This window comes from Erithacus rubecula, assembly GCF_903797595.1.
Source record: "Erithacus rubecula genome assembly, chromosome: 22".
Classification (NCBI taxonomy): Eukaryota; Metazoa; Chordata; class Aves; order Passeriformes; family Muscicapidae; genus Erithacus; species Erithacus rubecula.
Window position 1 is genome coordinate 910,103 of NC_136674.1, and position 20,917 is coordinate 931,019.

Here is a 20,917-nt window from a genome sequence, read left to right on the forward strand (position 1 = left end):
TGACCCACACCCCTATCAGTGGTTAATAAAACATGGGCTTGTGATGGATTCACAGCTCCCTTCCTGTTACCCTCTGTTCCCCCAGAGAGGGCAGATGGGGCTGCTGGCACAGGAGCCAAACCCACCAGTGATTCTGTGGCCCCATCCTTGTTGGGGTGTCCCTGTTGTGGGCAGCCTCCAGAAAGCAGATTCTGGATTTACTCACAGCAAAAGATAAAGATCCTCAGTGGCTGAAGGTGCTCCAGCCTGGCAGAGTGTGCCCAGGTGTCCAGGCTGTGTGTCCAGAGCCAGCCCTGCTCCTGAGCCACCTGCTCTGCACTTTTCCCTGGGGGAGCCTTGCCCTGACTCACTGCTGGACTGCAGAGCAAGGTGTGCAGGTGGAGCAGGAGCCAGGCTGCTTCCAGCTGCTCCCAGTCCCAGTGAGTGATGGTGCAGGGTGCTGGGGCCACACCAGCACAGACACAGGTGTGGGGAGCAGAGCAGAGCTCACCTGGGAGCAGAGCAGCTCACCTGGGAGCTGAGCAGAGCTCACCTGGGAGCAGAGCAGCTCACCTGGGAGCTGAGCTCACCTGGGAGCAGAGCTCACCTGGGAGCAGAGCAGAGCTCACCTGGGAGCAGAGCAGCTCACCTGGGAGCTGAGCAGAGCTCACCTGGGAGCAGAGCAGCTCACCTGGGAGCTGAGCTCACCTGGGAGCTGAGCTCACCTGGGAGCAGAGCTCACCTGGGAGCAGAGCAGAGCTCACCTGGGAGCTGAGCTCACCTGGGAGCAGAGCAGAGCTCACCTGGGAGCAGAGCAGAGCTCACCTGGGAGCAGAGCAGCTCACCTGGGAGCTGAGCTCACCTGGGAGCAGAGCAGAGCTCACCTGGGAGCTGAGCTCACCTGGGAGCAGAGCTCACCTGGGAGCAGAGCAGCTCACCTGGGAGCTGAGCTCACCTGGGAGCAGAGCAGAGCTCACCTGGCAGAGCAGAGCAGCTCCTGGTGCCCCCTGCCCATGTCCCCCTGTCCCTGTGTCCCCCTGTCCCTGTCCCCCTGTCCCCATGGCCACATCTCCCTGGCACCAGGTCCCTGGGCTTGGCCAGTGGTGCCACATCTGGATGGGGGCAGCAGATGCTGCATTGGGGCTCATCAGGATGCAGGGATGGCTCAGGCTGTGTTTTCTCTGGTGCTGGGGGGAATGTGGTACCAAAGCAACTGGAGAGTCTCTTCAGGGAAAGGTGGATTGGAAAAGCAGAGTTAATTCTGTGCTTTGCTTTGGTACCAAAGAGCTGATTTCTGAAACCATTTCCCAGCTCACAACACATCTCTAGGCATTAAAATGTTGTGAATTTGCTTGTCATTACCAATATTTTCTTTGACTGGAGCTATTGAAACAAAGTGGTCTCTTTTTTTTTTTCCTATAACCTTCAATCTTGCTTCTAAAAGCAGTAGCTCTCTTTTTCTTTCTTTCTTGGTCAAATATAAAAATGATGATAATTTCAAATACTGCTTTAGAATAATTGCTTTCCTCTCTCTTTTGTATGACAACAGAAGCTTGGCCTGATCTTAAATCAGATGCTGGCAGGCAGAGGGCTCTTGACAGCCCTGCAAAATCCTTTAGTTACAAGTCGGCTTTAGCCAATTCTTTATTTGTAAATGACAATTTTCTACAGAAAAATATATGCTTGGGCTTCAATTTCGGAGCCCTAGATTGCAGCCAGGAAAAAATAATTGAATTTTTACACATTTTTTTTTCTTGTCTCTTTTTCTTCCTAACTTACAAAAAAAAAAAAACCCAAACAGAAAAGTGAGTCTCTGTGAGGTGTGAATGGAGCTGATTGAGAGGAATATCTTCCCTGGTTGATGTGCTTGGCTGTGGGGACAGGAGTGATGATGAATTTGTTCTGTGCTGGGAGGATTTGGGGTGCCCCAGGCTTTGTCTCAGCCCCATGGAGGCTTTGCCCTGACCCTGCTGTGGAGCAGGTCTGGGCTGTTCTCAGTAGCTCTCATAAAAGGCATCTTCAGAGTCTTTAGTGGAAAAATAATGAAGTGATAAAACTCTCAGGGGCCAGGGTGGATCCCTGTGCCTCTGCTTGCTGGGCTGTGTTTAACCAGGCAGCTCCAGGCTCTGGAATTTGGGGTGTTTTCCCCTTTGGTCTCTGGGAGCTGCTGCTTCACCCAGTTTGCAGAGGAGGCTCCTTCCCCTGCCTGGGTTTGTGTGTTGGTTTCCTGGGTGAGCCAGGGCTGGCTCCAACATCTCCCATGGTGGGCTGGAGCCTGCCCAGCCCTGGAGAGAGTGCCCAGCCCTGGAGGGGCTGATCCAGCCCTGGAGAGAGTGCCCAGCCCTGGAGAGAGTTCCCAGCCCTGGGGATCCTGATCCAGCCCAGGGGATGCTGATCCACCAGCCTGGGCTGTGGTGGCTGGAGGATGCTGCATTGGCAGCTCTGCCTGTCTTTCATCATTTGATTATTTTAAAAGTAACTGTGCAAGTTCCTTTTAAACTGACCCGTGGAAACTTAATAACACATCACTTGGATTTGATGTAATTGCCTTTGCCTGCCAAAGAGCATTCAGCCTGTCTGGAGGAAAAGGAGGGGCAAAGGCACCTCTGTTTTGAGACAGTAGCTATGAAGATACAGTGCTTGGGCTCCTTTTTCACTTATATTTGCATTGAGAGGCACAATAAAAATCATTTATTAAAAAAAAATATCCGGGGGCTAGAGTTGTTATTGAGAGCCTTTACTCAGCCATCTCTCAAATAAAAACAAAACAAGACAGAGAAAGAAGTATCTAATCAAATTGAATTGAAATTGCTTTTGTAAAGAAGTATTCTCATTATCTGGGTTAGGGATGGGATCTGAAGAATGTTTCTTTTTTCCACATATTGTTTGAAATAATCTGGTTAAACCATATGCTTGTCTTGTAATTTCTTACAGATGGTCACAAGAACAAAGAAAATATTTGTAGGTGGATTATCAGCTAATACAGTAGTGGAAGATGTGAAGCAATACTTTGAGCAGTTTGGCAAGGTAAGTTCTGCCCAAGTGAGCACTACAGTTGTTCTTTCTTCCCTTTCCTTTTAAAGAGTGTTTTGAAAAACAAAAGTGCATTGAGGACTGAGCTCAAAGGAGGGCCAAGTTTTTGCCTTTCCATGTCATTTCTTGAGGCCTCTGGGATTCCTTTTCTGTTTGTTGCTTGTGTGTGTACAACATTGCCAACACTGTTTACTTCCAGTGAAGAAAAAAGCATCACTGGGAGGTGAATCTGTGTCTGTTCAGGAAGAATCTGACCCTTAGTTGAATGATTGCACAGTTGTCTTCTCCATAAAATCAGCCTTTCTGTTAGCCCCAATTCCAGTGGCAAAAAGGGGCAGATAGACCTATTGGAGAGCTCATTAATTTGTGAAAATGCCTGAAGGAACCACATGAAGAGCAACAGTAATGTGGAAATCACTAGAATATCCACTTAATTTCTTATTAGAAAATCCTTCTGCAACTATGTGTAGAATGCTGGCATCATTAAAAAAAGCATAACAACAACAACAAAAAAAACCCACAGCAAAAAAAGCCCTCACCAAAACCCCCAAACAAGCAAGTTCATGATGCAGAGAAGGAGATCTGAATCTTGCCAGAGTTGTCTTTGCTGTGGTGGAGCAGCTCAGACCCCACTGCCCAGGCTGTGGCTGGAGTTTAGTGACTCTGATGTCCCTGATCCCCACACTGGACACTTGTTCAGGGCTGCTGTGGTGATGAGCTCCTGCAGCTGCCTGCTCTGGGTGTGCACTGTGCAGGGTTCCAGCCCAGAGCTCCATCCCTGTCCTGGGGACAGCAGTTGATATTTCAGATTTAAGATTGCGTGAGGACACAGCAGGGAATCCCAGAGCAAAGCAGCTCCCATTCCTTGCAGTTAGTTTATGTTTCTTTTATCTGCCCTGAAAAGCCTGAGCCAGGCAGGGTTTTGTTGAAGGCTGAGGAGGTGAGTTTATAAATGGTTCCTGTGCTGGATTGATAGTTGTTTTGCAAACCAGTCATTTTATTTTCAATAATAATCTTCGATTCCGGCAGGATGTTTACAGCCTGCTGAGCCTTTTATTAAAGGATTACATGAGCTCTTGGATGGTTCTTCTGTAGTTACTTCTAATTGCAGAACTCCACTAACCTGTATTTTTCAAGTTAATAATAGTTTCAATATAAGTGCTTTGCATATTGTCTGGATGTTGTCTTAATATAGTCTTCTTAATTTCACCATCTGGTAGTTTCATGCTTGCAATTTTACAGTCTCTGAGAATGCAGCAGCCAGGGAGTGACTGGGGATTCAGGATGCTTTGGTTCTGCTTCCATGCTCTGCCATTCTTGAGACAGCTTAGCAGAGGTTTGCCTTCCCAAAGGCAGCACTTTGGAAAAATCAAGTGGGTTTTTTTTCAAGTGTCTTAATTTTGCAGGCTAAAAAATTTAAGGAGCTGGAAAATGGCACAAGTTGGGATCAAGGTAGGAGCCCACTGCCATGGCAGCACAGCTGGGGCTGTCCCACTGAGGCTCCAGGCTCTAAAGCTGAGCTCCTGCAGCACTCAGGCTTTGCAAGGCTTGGTCCCTGTCCCTCCAGGTGACCTGTTCCACAGTCCCTGTGCCAGCCTGGGAGAGTCTGGGGAGCTGCTGCAGTTTGGAGCAGAGGCTGCCTGGCTGTGACTCTGCCTTGGTGCAGGTTCTCCCCACGGCATCAGCTGGGACAGTTTGGCTTTGGGGTGTTCTGGGGTGATTCTCCTCAAGGCTCTGGTTTCAGGAGCTGGTTAATGACCTTACAGATGGGGAGTTGTGTTCCAGCTGAGTTGGAGACAGTGGGTGCTGTGTGCAGGTCCAGTGACCCAGCACTGGTGCTGCAGCACCTTACAGGAGTCAATCCTCTCCATCCCCTTCCTGCCCCTCCAGGACTCCCTTGCCCTCTGAGGCAGGGTCTGTGCTCAGCACACAGCCTGCCTCTCCACCAGACCATTCCCAAACAGTGATCCACATGGGCTGGCCAGCTCTGCCCACAGCTTTCTTAAAATAAAGCAAATTGCATTAGACAATTAATGTGTGAGGAGCCGCCCGTGTTTGATAAGAGCAGCTCAGGTGATCTGCTCTTTGAAATGCTGAGCTTATTTATTGGTGTGGAAAAAATTGCTTAGTGACTGCTGGAGTTGCTGAAATCCTGTTTGTACTTGCTGTGGAGAGGAGCTGTGCAGCCAGGGGAGGTTGTTCTGGTGGCTCTCAGAACTCAGGATGTGGGGACAGCTTTGGGGCCAGCTGGGCTCACTCATGGAGCTGGAGCTGGCAGGAAAGGGTGAAGTGTTCAGTTTGAAACTGCAGCTTTTTGAAAAGTCAGAACTGTTGTCTCCAAGAAAAGGAAAAGCTTTAGTAAACCCACCAGTGAAAGTGCCTGTTGGTACAGCACCAAAGCATGTGGTAATGATAATTCCTGAAACTTAGCTTGTAAGATTGCTCATAGTGATGATATTTTCTCTCTGAAAAAGCCCAGGAGTCACAGATTTCCTTTTGGGAAGGTGGGCATCCTGAGCTGCCATAAGCTGTGGAGGAAAACTGGGAAAAAGGAAGTGAAGCCAGAAGCCATCCCAGAGCAAGCATGGAGCAGTGTAGTGGAAGCCTTGGGGCTGTGAGGCTGGTCCTGTGCACCTGCAGCTGCTGCAGGGCTCCCCAGAGGGGCTTGGGGGGTCTGGTGCTCACCAGGGAAGGATTCTCCTTCCAGGCATGGGAGGGAGCAGAATCCATGGAGGACAGAAGGATGAGCTGGGAAAACACCAATCAGAAGGTAAAAAAAAAGCCATTGTGTTACTCCTGATGCTGACAGTCTGACACAGCTGTGGGATCCTCTCCTGTTGCAGTCAGAGATGTTTCAAACATTCTTACACACAGAATGAATTCCCTGTCCATGTTGCCCAGTCTGGGCTCTCCAGCACTGTCCTTGTGCTGGGGGTGAGAAGCTGCTGAGATCAGGCTTTGGAAGGGTTGAAATGAGAAGTGTAAAGCTGAGGATGTGCAGGGGGAGCTCAGAGGGGCTGCCATCCCTCCATCCCTCCATCCCTCCATCCCTCCATCCCTCCATCCCTCCATCCCTCCCCTTTGGAGAGGCCATGGGATGTAGATCTGCCCTTTTCTGGCTGGCTGGAGCTCTGATATTGGGACATGTTGGAGCATTTAAGGCATCAGGCATCATTTAAAAAAGGGGGAAAAAAATGTGAGAGGCTCCTGCAGCCTGGCCTGGGGTGCTGTGAGTGCAGTGAGCTGCCAGGACCTGCTCCAGGTGCTGCCCAGGTGCTGCTCCCTCTCAGAGCTGCCCTGGGAGCAGCCCAGCCCTGCTGCACCTTGCAATTACACTTCACATGGCCAACTGTGTAATTAGTTTGGAAGACTTATGCCTAGTCATTGGTTTATCCTAATCGGCTTTGGCTTTTCCCAACAACAAAGTGAGCTTATTTTCCTAAGCTGAAACAACTCTGCTCCCTTTGTTCCTCTCTTTTATTGTCTCATTCCTTTCATTCTGTTTTACTGCCAAAGTTTTGTTTCATTAGGCCTACAAGTCATTTCCAATCCAGTGGGCTGCTACAATAAGGCCTTTATAACTCAGCTGCCCTGGTTCCCATGTCCCTTCTGGTCCAGAGCCAGGACTTGTGCTTGACATGGGATTTTAACCCTTTGGCTGCCCCAGCCCCTGGTGGGGCTGAGCCCCTGATGAGCCCACGGACCCTGATTGCATGCAGGCATTAATTGATCAGATAATGGGCTCCAGGTGAAGCATTGGGGCCCAATTATGGAACAGAATCCTGAGTAAAAACCTTCTCACTGTAATGAGTTGTGGTGGGAACAGTGCTTGGAATGAAAAGGCCACTGTGTCCTTGACAGGATATTCCAGTTGTCCTGAGCTGTTAGATCAGTCCATGTGGGACTGTTCTTGGTGAAAAATCATGTTCTCTTGTGTAGGGGAGAGCACAAATTTGAATTTATCCTTTTTTGGACCAGAATGGTGATGTTTGAGGATGTGTGAAGTAGTTTTGTGTACAAACAATACTTTTCCATATTGCTGTTTGAGACTGCTGGAGATGTTTTCCTTCCAGTCTGAAAGCACTGGCTCTTCAATTTGCCTTTCACAGTAATCCCAAAGTGACTTGCAGGCAAGGGGGCTCTGGCACTTGTTTTGTATTTTAAATTTCCAGATGAAATTAGACCAGACCAGCATGCATTAATTTTGTTTTCTGTCCTGGCTTGCTACAGATCCCTCACACCTGTCATAGGCATGGTTCAGCTTCACCTGGAATATGTTGTTTCCTCAGGAATGGCTTTTAAGATTTGGAAATTTTGAGACAAAACAGGATTTCTGAATTACCTCTGTGGATTAGAAATGTTTTGTACAGTCACTTGTTATTTCCTGTGAGATGCAGAACAGACCAGTGGGATAATAATAATAATACCTGGATTCTGAGTGGGGTTTTTTTATTGTGAAACTGTTGAGCTTTTGAAAACATGTAGTTTTCTCCTGTGTCCCTTCTGTAGCCTGACTCTGGTACCTTCTCACACCTGTCCTGGCTCCAGGCACACCCCCATGGTGCTGGAAGCTGTGAACAGCAAAACGTGAGAATGAGAATTTCCTCCTTTGGTTGTACCACACCCTGCATTAGAACATGGACCCTGGTGCAAATAATAACCAGTTTAACCTTTGAAAAAATCACCTTTGTGATGAGGTCCCTGTGCTTTCTGTGTGGAAGTGTGGCAGGAGGGGAGGAGTGGGATCCACACTCAGGATTTCAGCCTGATGGGGTGGTTTATATAAATCACTTCCTCCCTGACAGCTGTGAAAACATAAATCAGGAAAACAGGGGAGAAAACTCCTCCTTGCTTGGCCAGGCTGCCTGGCTGTGAATGAGTTAATGCTCTGCTCTGGCATTAAGCACTCCAGTGGTTTACTTTTCCCTGAGACCTCGAGTATGGCCTCTGAAGATGTTTTTACAATAAAGTTGTTAGCATGAGAAAAGGTGGTTTTCTCACCACGGGTTCATTTTGGGGGGATTTGGAAGTCTGTGTGGAGCTGGGGCTAAGGCCAGAGTCAGGAGGTGCAAGGAATTGTGCTTGTATCAAAGTGAAAGCTTAGTTAATTTAGCCTTGGCAGAGGGTTTGGGTTGCATTGTCACCTCAGCTGGACATTGAGATGTAGATTTAATGGTCAATAGGAGACATGCATGGGCTGTCCTTACAGCATTTGCTCTGCAGAAAAGTCATTTTTGGGTTTGACAGATTGCTGGCCTTTCACATTTTTCAGCACTGCATTTCCCAGTTCAGTACTTGGAAATTGGTTATGTTTTATGAGATGAAGGGACAAATTTGGACTCTTATTTACATTGCAGTCTCTAATAGCCAGAGTTCCCAAAACATTTTCAATGTGCAGTAAAACAAAGAACATGATGGGGTGTTTTTTACCTATGGTGCCCTCAGTGTTCCCTTCCAGAGCAGCTCCAAGCTCTGGGGCTGCTGTGGAGCTCAGCCTGTTCTTGTTCTGAGTTATCTGCCTGCACCTTGGCAGAATTTGCTTCATTTGGATCCCTTCATATCCCCAAAACAGAACCAGCAATAAACAAACACGTCATTGTTTGCAGCTCCTGATAAGCTGGGGACAAGGAAAAGCAGAATTTTTGGGAGCTGCTGTTACAGGAGCAGCATCCACCTCCTCCACACTGCTGCCTCTGCCCTTAAAATCCCACTGCTTCCACATTTCCTTATTTCCATGTTACATCCATGATGTGCCAAAGTACAATGGATATTCTTTAAATTTTAGCTTTGCCATCTGATGAGGGATCTGGGATGTAGGGTTCCCTCATGGCCTAAAGCACCTTTATTATTTCTTCTCCCTCCCACACATGCTTTTCTTCTTCTTCTTTTTTTTTTTTTTTTAAACAAACTGAGAAACTTGCTGATGTCTTAAAAAGCAGCCACTATTTTCCTGCTGCCAGTGAGGAGCTGTACACAGGAAGTCAGTTTAGAGGTGGTCTGTAATAAGCCACATGCTTTGTGGAAGTGGTTTTGTTGTAAATTAGATGTTGGTTTCTACCTGGGTTTTATGAAAAGAGGAAATGTTGAGGCAGGATTTGTGGGTATGAGGGCAGTATCAGTGCCCAGCAGAAGGTTGAAGAACAGTTTTATTTCCTTTTCTGCTCTGGTTGATGAGGTGCTGAGGAGCCTGTGGGAGATGAGTGAAATCAATCATTATTCAGGGGCTGTGTTTTGGGAGAGAAAAATTACATGAAAATACTCAGGTTTCGTCTTCCAACATGCATGGGAATCTTTTTTGTGTGTCAGTTTTACAACTGAGCCAAACCCATGGAAATTCTCTGTATCCTTTCTGAGACCCCAAGGAAGTCACCCCTGCTCTTATTTCATACAAATGCAATAGGCTGTATAAAATCCCCAACAAATTGAGTTAATCCTGTTTGGTACCATCTCTACATTACCCCTGGAGCATTCTTGGATTCAGCCCCAGTGAGAGGCTGAATTTCCCTGGAGGGAGATGATTTGGGTGGCAGGGCTGTGGTGGCATCTCTGAGCCCTGTCTGAGGCTGCCTGGAGCTCTGCCCCAGCAAGCTGGGCTGGAATGAAACATCTGATGGACATTTTCAATATCTGCTGTGAAATTGCATCAGATTCCACTTTGGCACTTGTGTGGAAGTGCAGCTCCAGGAGTTATTTACAGGTGTGGGTGCTGCACTCAGGGGCCCAAAGCCTGGCTTTGGGAAAACACATGTTTTAGCACCAGTTCTCTAATGAAAAAAAAAAAAAAAGAGATTGATAGATAAATCAGCAGTGATTTAAACCTGGTGTGGTGTAAGTGAAACCTGCTCTCTCCTTCCTGCTTGCAGATTTGGGGAGGCTCCCCTGGTTTAATTAAATCATAATTAATTGGAGAGTCAGCATTTGCTCAGTGCCATCACCCCACATCCTGGATACCCCAGCACTGAGTGGAGGGGAGACCTGAGCATGCTTTAAATGCAGCTCTGAGCTGGACCAAAAAAAAAAAAAATTGTTTTAAAAGTGCTCAGGAGGAGCTTGGTAAAAATTGTTCCAAACATGAAGAAGAGCACAAGTTACTAGGAGCAGGTGTAATGATGCTTTTTCCACATGGAAATGAATGGCCATATTGTTCAGTCCTACAGGTAAAATATTTCAGTTTTGCTCACACATGGAATATCGAGGTGAGAGCAGTTTAATTAAACTTAATTCTGCAGAGGTAGAATATGAAATTCATTGATGTCCATCATTCACATCTCTCTCTATTAGGAACACTTAGTATATTAATTTCTTAGGGGGAAACAAAGTGCTGCACATGTTTGGGTAGAAGCATGAGCCACATCAATAATTACCAGTCCTGCCAGCCCAGAGAGGGAGAGTGTGGTACAGTAAATGTATTTATAAATACAAGTGCAGAAACGGGGACAAGGGCAAAGTAGCTCAAACAAAGAGCCAATTAAGATAATCTAAGCAGAATGAGGATTAACTGCCTCCTAATCTGAAGGGCACCCAAAATGCATGTGGCCAGTTGAGATCAAACAAGTGCTGTGTGTGCTGGGGACATGCACAGGGTTTGGGGGGAGCAGCTGCTGGGATGGTTCTGGGTGACAGAAGGAGCCTCTGCAGGTTGGAGGAGTGCTGGATATTCATAAAGAAATGATTCCAGGTCTAGGGCAATTAACACCTTGTGGTGTTTCTTCCAAAACACTCACAACTCTTGTCAGGAAGAAGCTGCTCTGTGTTTCCTTTTTAAAAAAACAGTTTAAAAACCATTTTATTGAACCATTTAGTGCTGGTTCCATTTGCTGCTGCTCCAGGTGAGGCACCTGCAGTGTGTGTGGTGGGGAAAGGGGGGCACGACTGCAGCCCTGTTCCTGGAGACTGATCCTAAACTCCAGCAGACAGGGACACGTGCAGGATTCCACTTGGAGCATCCATTGATCCTCCTGCTGGGGTGGCAGGCTGTGGAGGGGCTGCTAGCTCAACTGGGGGGCTGCCAGCTCAGGATGGGTGTTTGCTGGGCACAGGGGGTGCCCAAACCCTGTGTTGGGCACAGGGGATGCCCAGACCCCATTATAGGCACAGGGGATGCCCAAACCCCATTATGGGCACAGGGGATGCCCAGATCCTGTATTTTGGGTACAGGGGGTGCCCAGACCCCATTGTGGGTACAGGGGATGCCCAAACCCTGTATTTTGGGTACAGGGGGTGCCCAGACCCCGTTACGGGCACAGGAGGTATCCAAACCCCATTATGGTCACAGGGGATGCCCAAACCCTGTATTTTGGGTACAGGGGGTGCCAGACCCTGTATTTTGGGCACAGGGGATGCCCAAACCCTGTATTTTGGGTACAGGGGGTGCCAGACCCTGTATTTTGGGTACAGGGGATGCCCAGACCCCATGTTTTGGGCACAGGGGGTGCCAGACCCCTCTGGCTGTGCCCCCTGGCTCCCAGTCACCCTGTGAGCAGTGGCCCTGCAGGCTGAGGTGCCCCTGTGGGATCTCTCACTCTGCTGAGTGCTTTAACAAGTTCAGATCCGTGCCATGTTAATTGTCAGGGCTGGGAGGGTGGGAGCAGATTTCACCGGGGGCAATGGAAGAGATCCAATGAATTTCCACTCTGTTTCACCGCTTGGCAAACCAGCACTTACTGTCACTTTGCATAAATAGGTTTATTTCAGAGGGTCAGCCGGCACCACTCCCCCCTTCCCCTGCTGGCCCACCCTCCCCTGAAGGAGAGGAGGCTGAGGAGCATTTAATTTCCCCAGCAGCAGGTGCCTGTCATCCATCTGAAGAAAGCTGCCAACATCTGGTGCAATTGCCTCGGCAGAGCAGTAACAAGGCGCCTGCAGTTCAAACGCAGGGAGAGCATTGCCTCTTTAATGATAACAAGCTGTTGGCTTCCCCTCCGAGATGAATTCATCTCACAGATGTTTGTCTAGTTTTGGCAATCTTATCACTATAGCTTTGGTGATTATGCTCAACTGGAGACTATTACTATAAAAGAAGTTTGAACTTGTTCCATTTTTGCATTATTTATTTATTTAGCCATTTATTTCTCTGCTTTCTGGGTATAATTTGGATCAACAACTGTACTGTTGGTCCCATTACCCAGGACCCTGACCATTTTTATTGCATCTGCTGAACAGTAGCTGGTGCTTGACTCCCACCACTGGCAAATGTCTTTCAGCCACGCCGACGTTTTTAACATTCCCCATCAACAGCTTTGTGGTTTGAACCCTCTATTTAACACTACATTTTCTGGGATTACTTGGCTCTCTGTCTGTCTGTTCTCTCTAATAACAGCAATATTCTCACTGTTTCTGCAAAGCAGGCGCCAAGAATGTTCTGGATGTTCTGTTTGGCCGGCAGCTCTCTGGTGACCTTGGCTTTGTACTGACAGCACACGAGAATCTTCATTGTTGGATCTTGAATTTCCAGCCTCAGCCTGGTCCCAGGGAACGTGGGCACCTGCAGGCTGAGGGCTCCAGTGCCTCTTTGCTCTTCTTTGCTTTTCTGACATGCCTGGGTTTTTTTTTAAGGAGGCAATTTCTCCCCGAAGGTGTGGAATTTAATTCTGGTAAATAGGATTTATTTTTGGAAACGTGCTTGTGAATAGGTGACTCATGCCTGAATGAAGATGTGTCACTGTTGGTGGGGACACCACGTATATAATTTCTTAGGCTATAAATAGATGCCTGTCCAAGTGCTGGTGACATGGAGATGCTTCACAGCCACTCGTTAGCTCAGCCTGGCTGCTGAGGAGAGTGTTTGGAGTGTCAGTCTCTCCTGCTGGAGCAACAATTTCTGCTGATGCCCGTGGAATAACATCAATAGACCTGTGAAATCCTGGGAGTTCTTTAATTGGCACCAGTGCTGCTGTCATGGGATGTGCTCGTGTTCCTTCTCTCCCTGCAGAGGTGGAGAAACTCAGTTTTGGGGTGTTTGGGTGCTTGTAAAAGCCAAGGGTACCACCTGCAGGATCCTGAGACTCAGAAACTCAGTTTGCTTATTTATTTCTGTTTTTGAGGAGCCTTTAAGCTAAACACAGAGGTCAGAGCTCGCTCCCATTTCCAGATCCTGGAAGGAGCAGTTCCCTTTTGCCATTGTTGATGCTGAACTGTGGTTCCTTGTTGATGTTTGCTCAACACCACTTACCCACCAACACAGCACATATGGTTTAATGGCTGTCTTTTTTTGTGCTTCTGCTGTAGTTACAGTATTATTAAAAATCCATTAAATTTTGATGTACATCATAAAGTCTGTGCTCCTGTGAATGCGAGAGCAGATAATTATTTCTGATGAATAAACCAAGAGGACAAGTATGTAAGAAGTTCATCCTGCAGCTTTCAATTTTCATTATATACATCTCCTGCAGGGGCAATCGTTGTGATGTTGCAGCTGGTTATTTCCATGGCCTGGCTCTCCCTGGAGATGGATGATGACAGTGCAAACCTGAACTTGCAGAGTGCCAGTGTTTCTGTGGGCACATTTGTGGGTAAATGGTTAAGCAGGAGAGGAGACCCTGGGGAAGGCAGAGGCTGTGAAGGGACTGAGACACAGCAGCAACTTCTCTGTGTTGGTTCCTTGTGCCTGGGCTTTGTGGAATCTCAGAAAATAACCCAATTATTTCTCATTAAAGTAACCCAGAAATGCAGCAACAAGCAAGGTGTCATTGCTGGAACACCACCAGGAAGCCAGGCAGGCTCTTCTTGGTATCCAGGGCCTGAAGGAGGCAAGGGAATCATTAAAAATAATGCATTATAGTGTCCATAAAGTTTCCTGCAGTATATAATGGCCCACAGGGGCCTCACCTAGTTTTCCATATATGATATGGTTACAGCATCTCATTAACTTTCCCATAACACCAAATACACTTCTCTTGAACACCCCCTTCAGGCTTCACAGGTTTTGCCAAGTATTTCCTAATAAGCAGGAACTTCAATATTTATCATGCTTGCCTTTTTTCCCCACTGGGCTGAAGAAGTGGTTGGCCTCTCTCCTGCCCCTTTAATTTCCTATTCCTGAGTGCTCTGGGCAAACCCAGCTCTGACAGGGTCCACTCCTGTCACTGAGACTTCCCTGAATTATCCCAACTCTGATTTTAGGAGTTCCCCTGCTGTTTCTTCTGTTTAAGAGCACGTCTGCAGCCAGGGATTAGTCTTGGTATAGCACACAAACTCTTGCAGAGACTGTTCTTGGAAGCAGCACACAGCCCTTAACTATCCCAAATGAGTCCCTGTGTGCCCACAGTCTCTTTGCACTTGGGTATTTGTGTAAAACTGCCCTGATGGGCTGGGGGTGGTGACCTGGCTGCTTTCTGCCCTGGCCAAGGCTGGTCCCTGCTGCAGGTTGAGCTGAGTTCAGGTAGGCTGCTCCTGGGGGCAGATGATGTTCTGAGCTGGCCAGATGAGCTCAGGGATGAAGGGAGGGATGCAGGGATGCTGTGCTGGGTTTAGGAGTGCAGCTCTGCTGACGTGGCTCTGATCTGTGTTATTTTGGTCTTATTCAGGTCTCTGTCCAAATCTGGGACTGGCAGTGTGGCTTTCCTGGTGCTGCTGTACTGCAGGCTGCTCACAGGGGTGAGCTGCTGTGTGCAGCACCTTGCCTCGACCTTGATCAAAGTCACAGTGCTGTGAGACACCAAATGATGACAAATAAATTCACCTTCATACAGTTTAGTCTAGCTGGCTTTGTTCCTTCACCCTCAGCCTGCCTGCAAAGGGATCTGTTTACTTTCCCTGAAATGGAAGAGGCCCTGCTACACAGTCCTCTTTCAAAAATAAACCTCTGAAAAGGAAAACAAAAGACAAGGAACAAAAATCAGACATTGTCCCATTATATAGAGCAGATCCTGATTCTCAGTTCCAGGCAGCTGGAGCCAGAGGTTTGTTTAAGTGTAACACAAATTCTACCATTTTTGGATGGTTTGAAGCTCTCTGCCTCTCCCTCCTGTACTTTTAGAAAGCAATCAAGAAAGAGAGCTGCCCATCCTGTCAAACAGAAGAATTGCAGAGATTCAATGCCCAGGATGGCAAAAGTAAATGGAGGGACAAAAGCACTTCCCACCTTTGTGCTCTGCCTCCCTGAGAGTGGCCTTGGAGCTGTGGGATCTTTGTCCCAGCCAGGCTTAAACACCTTGCTGGCAGCAGCAGATGCATCTCTAGCATTTGCAGTCATGTTTCTCTAGTAAATAAGTGCTAAATGTTGGTTATTCCCACTCTCAGAAGGGCTGAGAGGGATGACTGAAAACCTCTGTAAAGCCAGAGCTGCACTGTGCTCATCAATAATTAGGATGGAGGTTTCTGGTGGGAAGGAAGTTTTGTGCTTGGTTGACTCACAGGTCGTGTTTTCCATTTCTTTGCTGTTTAAGTGGAGAGGTTTATATACCATTCCTTGACCTAAAAACTTGCTCTGTAAAAGGTGCAGCAGGTGCAGGCTGAGATAATGCATCTTTTGGGGCTGGAGGCTCATCCTGACCTCTCTTTACATGGTGTAATTCACACTGGGCAGGAGCTGTGCACACAGGCCAGGGCAGTTTGCAGTTTTGCCTTGGCCTTTGGGGATCAGGGCAGGGCTCTCAAAATGAAAGAATTGGAGGTAACTGGGGCTGGTTTGCACACAGAAGGTGTGAGAGCAGCTGGTCCAGGTGTCAGCAGCCCTGGAGCTGTGCTTACCTGCACGAGCTGTGAGCTGCACACTTGGTTTTGAACAGGGTGGGCTGGGAGAAGCATCTTTAGGAAGATGTGAAGGTGGTGAGGCCCTGGCACAGCTGCAAGTGTCCCAGGCCAGGTTTGACACACTTGGAGCCACCTGGGACAGTGGGAGGTGTCCCTGCCCATGGATCTTCAAGGTCCCTTCCAACCCAAACCATTCCCTGGTTCTGTCTCACTGAGTGGAGGCTCTGTGCTCCTCCTCGTGCCTCTCCCTGGCCCCTGTGCCCTGCCCAGGCAGGTTTGGGGTGTTGGTGCTGGCAGCTTGTGCAGCCTCCAGCTGCAGCTCTGTGCCACAGGGCAGGAATCCCTTCCCCTGCTCAGAGTGCTGCTGAAATATTCATGCAGAACAAATCATCCTGTTTGAACTGAGCATCACAGGGAGGAGGGGGCAGTGGGCTGTGATGCTCTCTGTGGTTTGTGCAGGGAAATGTGCCTGCACTGCTGCTGGATGCTCCTGGCACTGTGCCCTCAGCCAGCTGGGCACCAGCAGGATCTGTAACAACCTGGAAGTTTGGCTCCTTAATCCTCCCTGGCTCCTGGGAACTAAGGTGAAGTGAGAAAAGCAGTTTTGCTATTTTGCATCATCTGTGACTGATTGGGAGGGTGCTTGGAAAAACTTAACTGCTCTTGTGACTTTCTCACGCTGGCTGTTTAAATCTGTTATTTTTCCCAGATGGTAAATCTAGGAGACTTCCTCAGCAGCCTGGTGGTAATAATAATACTTTTATAGCCCTTTACATATTCTAAGTGCTGTCCAAAAGCTGATCTGCCTTGTGTTCTGCAGTGATGTGTAGTTAAACTTGAAGGATATTGGCCTGAATTTGTAGTTATTTATCAGCCATCTATCTGTGGGTGAATTTCCTTTTCTGATGGCTTGTGCCATGTGAGTAAACTCATTTCTCCTGAGGATCTTGACATTAATTCCAGTCTTTCATCTTGGTAGTGGAGGTGATCTTTAAGCAGAGCTCAGAAGAAAGATGTCTTTCTGGCTCTTGCAGTGCAAAAAAAGATGAGCATGAGTGTGGAGAACTATTTCAGCCTGTATAATGTGTAAGGGAATGCAGAGCCTGAGCAGGAGTGGGGTCTGTCCCTGGGAGTGAGCTGGCTGCTGTGTGGCTCAGGGATGCCATTGCCCCTCTGCCATCATCCCTCCAAGGCTTTAAAGGTTCTTTAAAGGAGTTTCCAGGGGGTGTTGGGTGCAGCAGAGGGAGCTGCCTGCAGTGAAGGAGTTTGTGTTCCTTGCCCTTGGAGGTTTGGCAGTCCCAAGAACAGCCTGTGCTGCACACCCAGCCCTGTGTCCCCTTCCTGCTGTCACCTGGGGCAGGTGGGAGCCCAGCAGGGCTGACAGGGGCAGGATTTGGCATGTGGAGGCTTGAGGGAGACTGGAGGAAGGAAAACACACTCAGTGAAAGGGGCCAGGGAGGGAGAGCCAAGTTCCTGGAAAGAGGAGCTGGCGAGGAAGGCGCAGATGACATGAAGAAGTAATTAAAAGGAAAACCCTAATGGGACGTTAGGGGGAGATGCAGCTGGAACTTGAATAAGCAAATGTAAAGAGGGAATTAAGTTTGTAAGCTTTCCTCTGAGGAGCTGCTGGGGAAAACAGGGCTACAGCTTCTGCTGATGTAAATCACACAGAGCCTGCTGCCAGAGAGATCCAGCCTGGGAGGGAGGGAGGGAGTGAGGGAGGGGGCTCTTTGATATTTGCTGGTCCTGAAGCTGGAAAACACACAGGGAAATGCTGTGGCATTCTGCAGAGGGGACATGAAGGACACCTGATTGCAGAGTGAAGGATGTGGACTACAAAAACAAAGGGAAGCTGTTGGTAATGTAGTTTGCCCGGGGCAAATTGGTAGTTTGCCATAAGTAATATTAATTTAAGTGTATAATGCTTGAAATTATCTGGATAATTTAATCTGTGTGATTTTAAAGAAATTATTTATCAGCTCTGATCTTGAATAAAAATAAAATAAACCAAATGAAACAAAACCCTTCAATTAATATTAGCACTTTCACTCTGGAGAGTAATGCACAGCAGAGACATTTATTTTTAGCTGTGAAGAATTTGCATGTGTGTTTCCAGATGTGTTCTCAGACTTGGTGCTGCTTGAAATTCAGCTACCACAGTACGTAGATGCCAATTTTCTTTTCCACAGCATTTTGTCTCTGCCACCGTGGATGTAATTTTTTTTTTTTTTTCTCTTTTCTCCCAGCAGAGGTGGTGGAGGGGGTGTGATGATTAAGGCAGTTGGTAAGTCTCTTAGCTTCCTCTGAACTTGACTCCCTGTGCCAGGAGTGACCTATTTAGCTTTGATGCAGTTGGGGAGGTCGGGTGAGGTCAGGGCAGTGGCTGTGCCAGCAGGAATTTGGGAGCTGTGCAGCTGAGCAGCAGCTGTGTGAGCTGCATCCCTCCTGCACAGCCTCTGCTCCCTGCTCTGCTCCCTCCCTGGTGCCTGGGGCAGGCAGGAATGGGCCTTGTGCAGTGCACAGCCCCTCCTGAAGGGCTGGGCTTAGCCTGGAGCCGGGCTGGGTTTAGCCTGGAGCTGGGCTGGGTTTAGCCTGGAGCCGGGCTGGGTTTAGCCTGGAGCTGGGCTGGGCTTAGCCTGGAGCTGGGCTGGGCTTAGCCTGGAGCCGGGCTGGGTTTAGCCTGGAGCCAGGCTGGGTTTAGCCTGGAGCTCAGCTGGAATTAGCCTGGAGCCAGGCTGGGTTTAGCCTGGAGCTCAGCTGGGTTTAGCCTGGAGCTGGGCTGGGATTAGCCTGGAGCTCAGCTGGGTTTAGCCTGGAGCTCAGCTGGGTTTAGCCTGGAGCCGGGCTGGGTTTAGCCTGGAGCTCAGCTGGGTTTAGCCTGGAGCTCAGCTGGGTTTAGCCTGGAGCCGGGCTGGGTTTAGCCTGGAGCCGGGCTGGGTTTAGCCTGGAGCCAGGCTGGGTTTAGCCTGGAGCCAGGCTGGGTTTAGCCTGGAGCCGGGCTGGGTTTAGCCTGGAGCCGGGCTGGGATTAGCCTGGAGCCAGGCTGGGTTTAGCCTGGAGCCGGGCTGGGTTTAGCCTGGAGCTCAGCTGGGTTTAGCCTGGAGCCGGGCTGGGTTTAGCCTGGAGCCAGGCTGGGTTTAGCCTGGAGCTCAGCTGGGTTTAGCCTGGAGCCAGGCTGGGTTTAGCCTGGAGCGGGGCTGGGTTTAGCCTGGAGCCAGGCTGGGTTTAGCCTGGAGCCAGGCTGGGCTCCCTGCTCTGCTCAGGGGATGCAGTGGCAGCTCTGCCTTCCCCAGCTGCTCCTCCCCAGCAAGGGGCTGTGCACGTCTGGGGTCCTCCAGCCCCTTCCATCCCTCTCATCCCCCCTGCAGGAAAGGGAAGGAGGAAGGCTGCTCCTCTCAGCTCAGTTGTCCCAAAGTAAAATCCCAGCTGAGCAGCTAAAAATAGATGGAAGGAGGCTGGAGAGCACAGCATGTGTCTGACAGGAGCACTGCCTGGGCACAGGCTAAATCTGGGCTGCTCTCACTGGGATGGCAGCAGCTCCTGCCCTGTCCATCTGCCAGGAATTGATAACTCGGTGATCAGGTCACAGTGCCCAGGGCTGCCCTGCCTGCAAGGCTGCTCTCACATCTCATAACTGATCCAGCTTAAAAAGGAGGGGGGAAAAAAGATGCTGGCAATGATAGCAGCACAATGAGCAGTGTGTTTTACCTGGTGTGCTTTCCTGGCTGGGTCCAATGGCAGCACTGCTTCTCCTCGGTGCAGCACAAAACAGATTTTTCTAGTGGCTGAATTTAATCACTTAGATGCAGAACACTGATAGACTGAATCAATTTAATTCCTGTTGCTCATGGCTGGGAGGGGAGAGAGGGGAGGAGGAAGGTCACAACAATTTAGCAAACAACAACTTGGTTTAAAAGCATAACCAGTAGGTCAGTGTGGGTTTTCTTCTGGTTGGGGTGGTTTTGGGGATGTGGGTGTCACTGTCACCTCCTGGGGTGCCCTGTGGATGCTGTGCTGTCCTGTGCCATCCCCAGCACACACACAGCCCTGCTGGAGTGGTGACAGCAAACTTGGTCGCCTGCCACAGCCATTGGCCCATATGCACAGTGGTAAATAAAAGCTGGAGTTGAATTCCTTTCATGTTTTATATCATATTCTCTGCAATATGGAGTGGAGGGGGGAATCCCTCTTAGGAGCAGTTCTGCCAGAACACAAAGCTCAAGTTCTCTTTTGTCAGGGGCTGTGCAGCAGAGCAGCAGGGCTGTTACAGAGGAGAGGATTCTTCATTTGATCACAACCTCCCTGCTGCTGTGTGAGGCTGGGGCACCTCCAGAGCCAGCCCAGCCCTGCCTGAGCTGGGCTTTGCTGGGCTGTGCTCAGTGGGAGGCAGGGACAGTGCCAGTGCTGAGCTCAGTGTCTGCTCTGCTCTGAGCCTGGCTCTGCTCTGAGCCTGACTCTGCTCTGAGCCTGGCTCTGCTCTGAGCCTGGCTCTGCTCTGCTCTGCTCTGAGCCTGACTCTGCTCTGCTCTGAGCCTGACTCTGCTCTGAGCCTGGCTCTGCTCTGAGCCTGGCTCTGCTCTGCTCTGCTCTCAGCCTGACTCTGCTCTGAGCCTGGCTCTGCTCTGAGCCTGACTCTGCTCTGAGCCTGGCTCTGCTCTGAGCCTGACTGCTCTGCTCTCAGCCTGGCTCTGCTCTGAGCCTGGCTCTGCTCTGAGCCTGACTCTGCTCTGAGCCTGACTCTGCTCTGAGCCTGGCTCTGCTCTGAGCCTGACTCTGCTCTGCTCTCAGCCTGGCTCTGCTCTGAGCCTGGCTCTGCTCTGCTCTCAGCCTGGCTCTGCTCTGAGCCTGGCTCTGCTCTGAGCTGGCCAAGGACATGAACCAGGCCAGTGACAGAGGGAGCAGGAGGGGAGGAAGTTCAGCTGTGCTGAGCCATGGTCAACTTAAAAATAGATCCATCTATTAATAGCCTGGCAGGCCACTGCTCCCCCAGAGCTGCAGCCTCATCTCACACACACAGATTTATTAACACACATCTGTGGGCACACAGACCCTCCTGCCTGCCCTGGGGGTGCTGGGCAGCCTGGCAGTGGTTTGGCTGCTTTTTCCCTTCCTGCCTTTTTGTGTGAAATGCCCAGCTCCTGGGTGGGTGGGTGGTCACCTGCTCCTAGATGAAGCTTAATCAGATTAAATCTTAATTATATGAGGCCCCAGG

At 49.3% G+C, this 20,917-nt stretch overlaps 1 protein-coding gene across 17 annotated transcripts in view; it reads left to right on the top strand.

Annotated features, from left to right (window-relative positions):
• Positions 1 to 20,917, top strand: part of MSI2 (musashi RNA binding protein 2) — a 296,757-nt gene that overhangs the window by 65,213 nt on the left and 210,627 nt on the right. For all 17 annotated transcript variants that reach the window (XR_013776684.1, XR_013776685.1, XM_079325316.1 and 14 more), the window contains exon 6: positions 2,914 to 3,006. Coding sequence is in view for 15 of the 17 variants with exons in the window: in XM_079325316.1 (XP_079181442.1) it covers positions 2,914 to 3,006 (93 nt within the window). In the remaining 2 variants the exon portion in view is untranslated. The remainder of the gene's footprint in view (positions 1 to 2,913; positions 3,007 to 20,917) is intronic.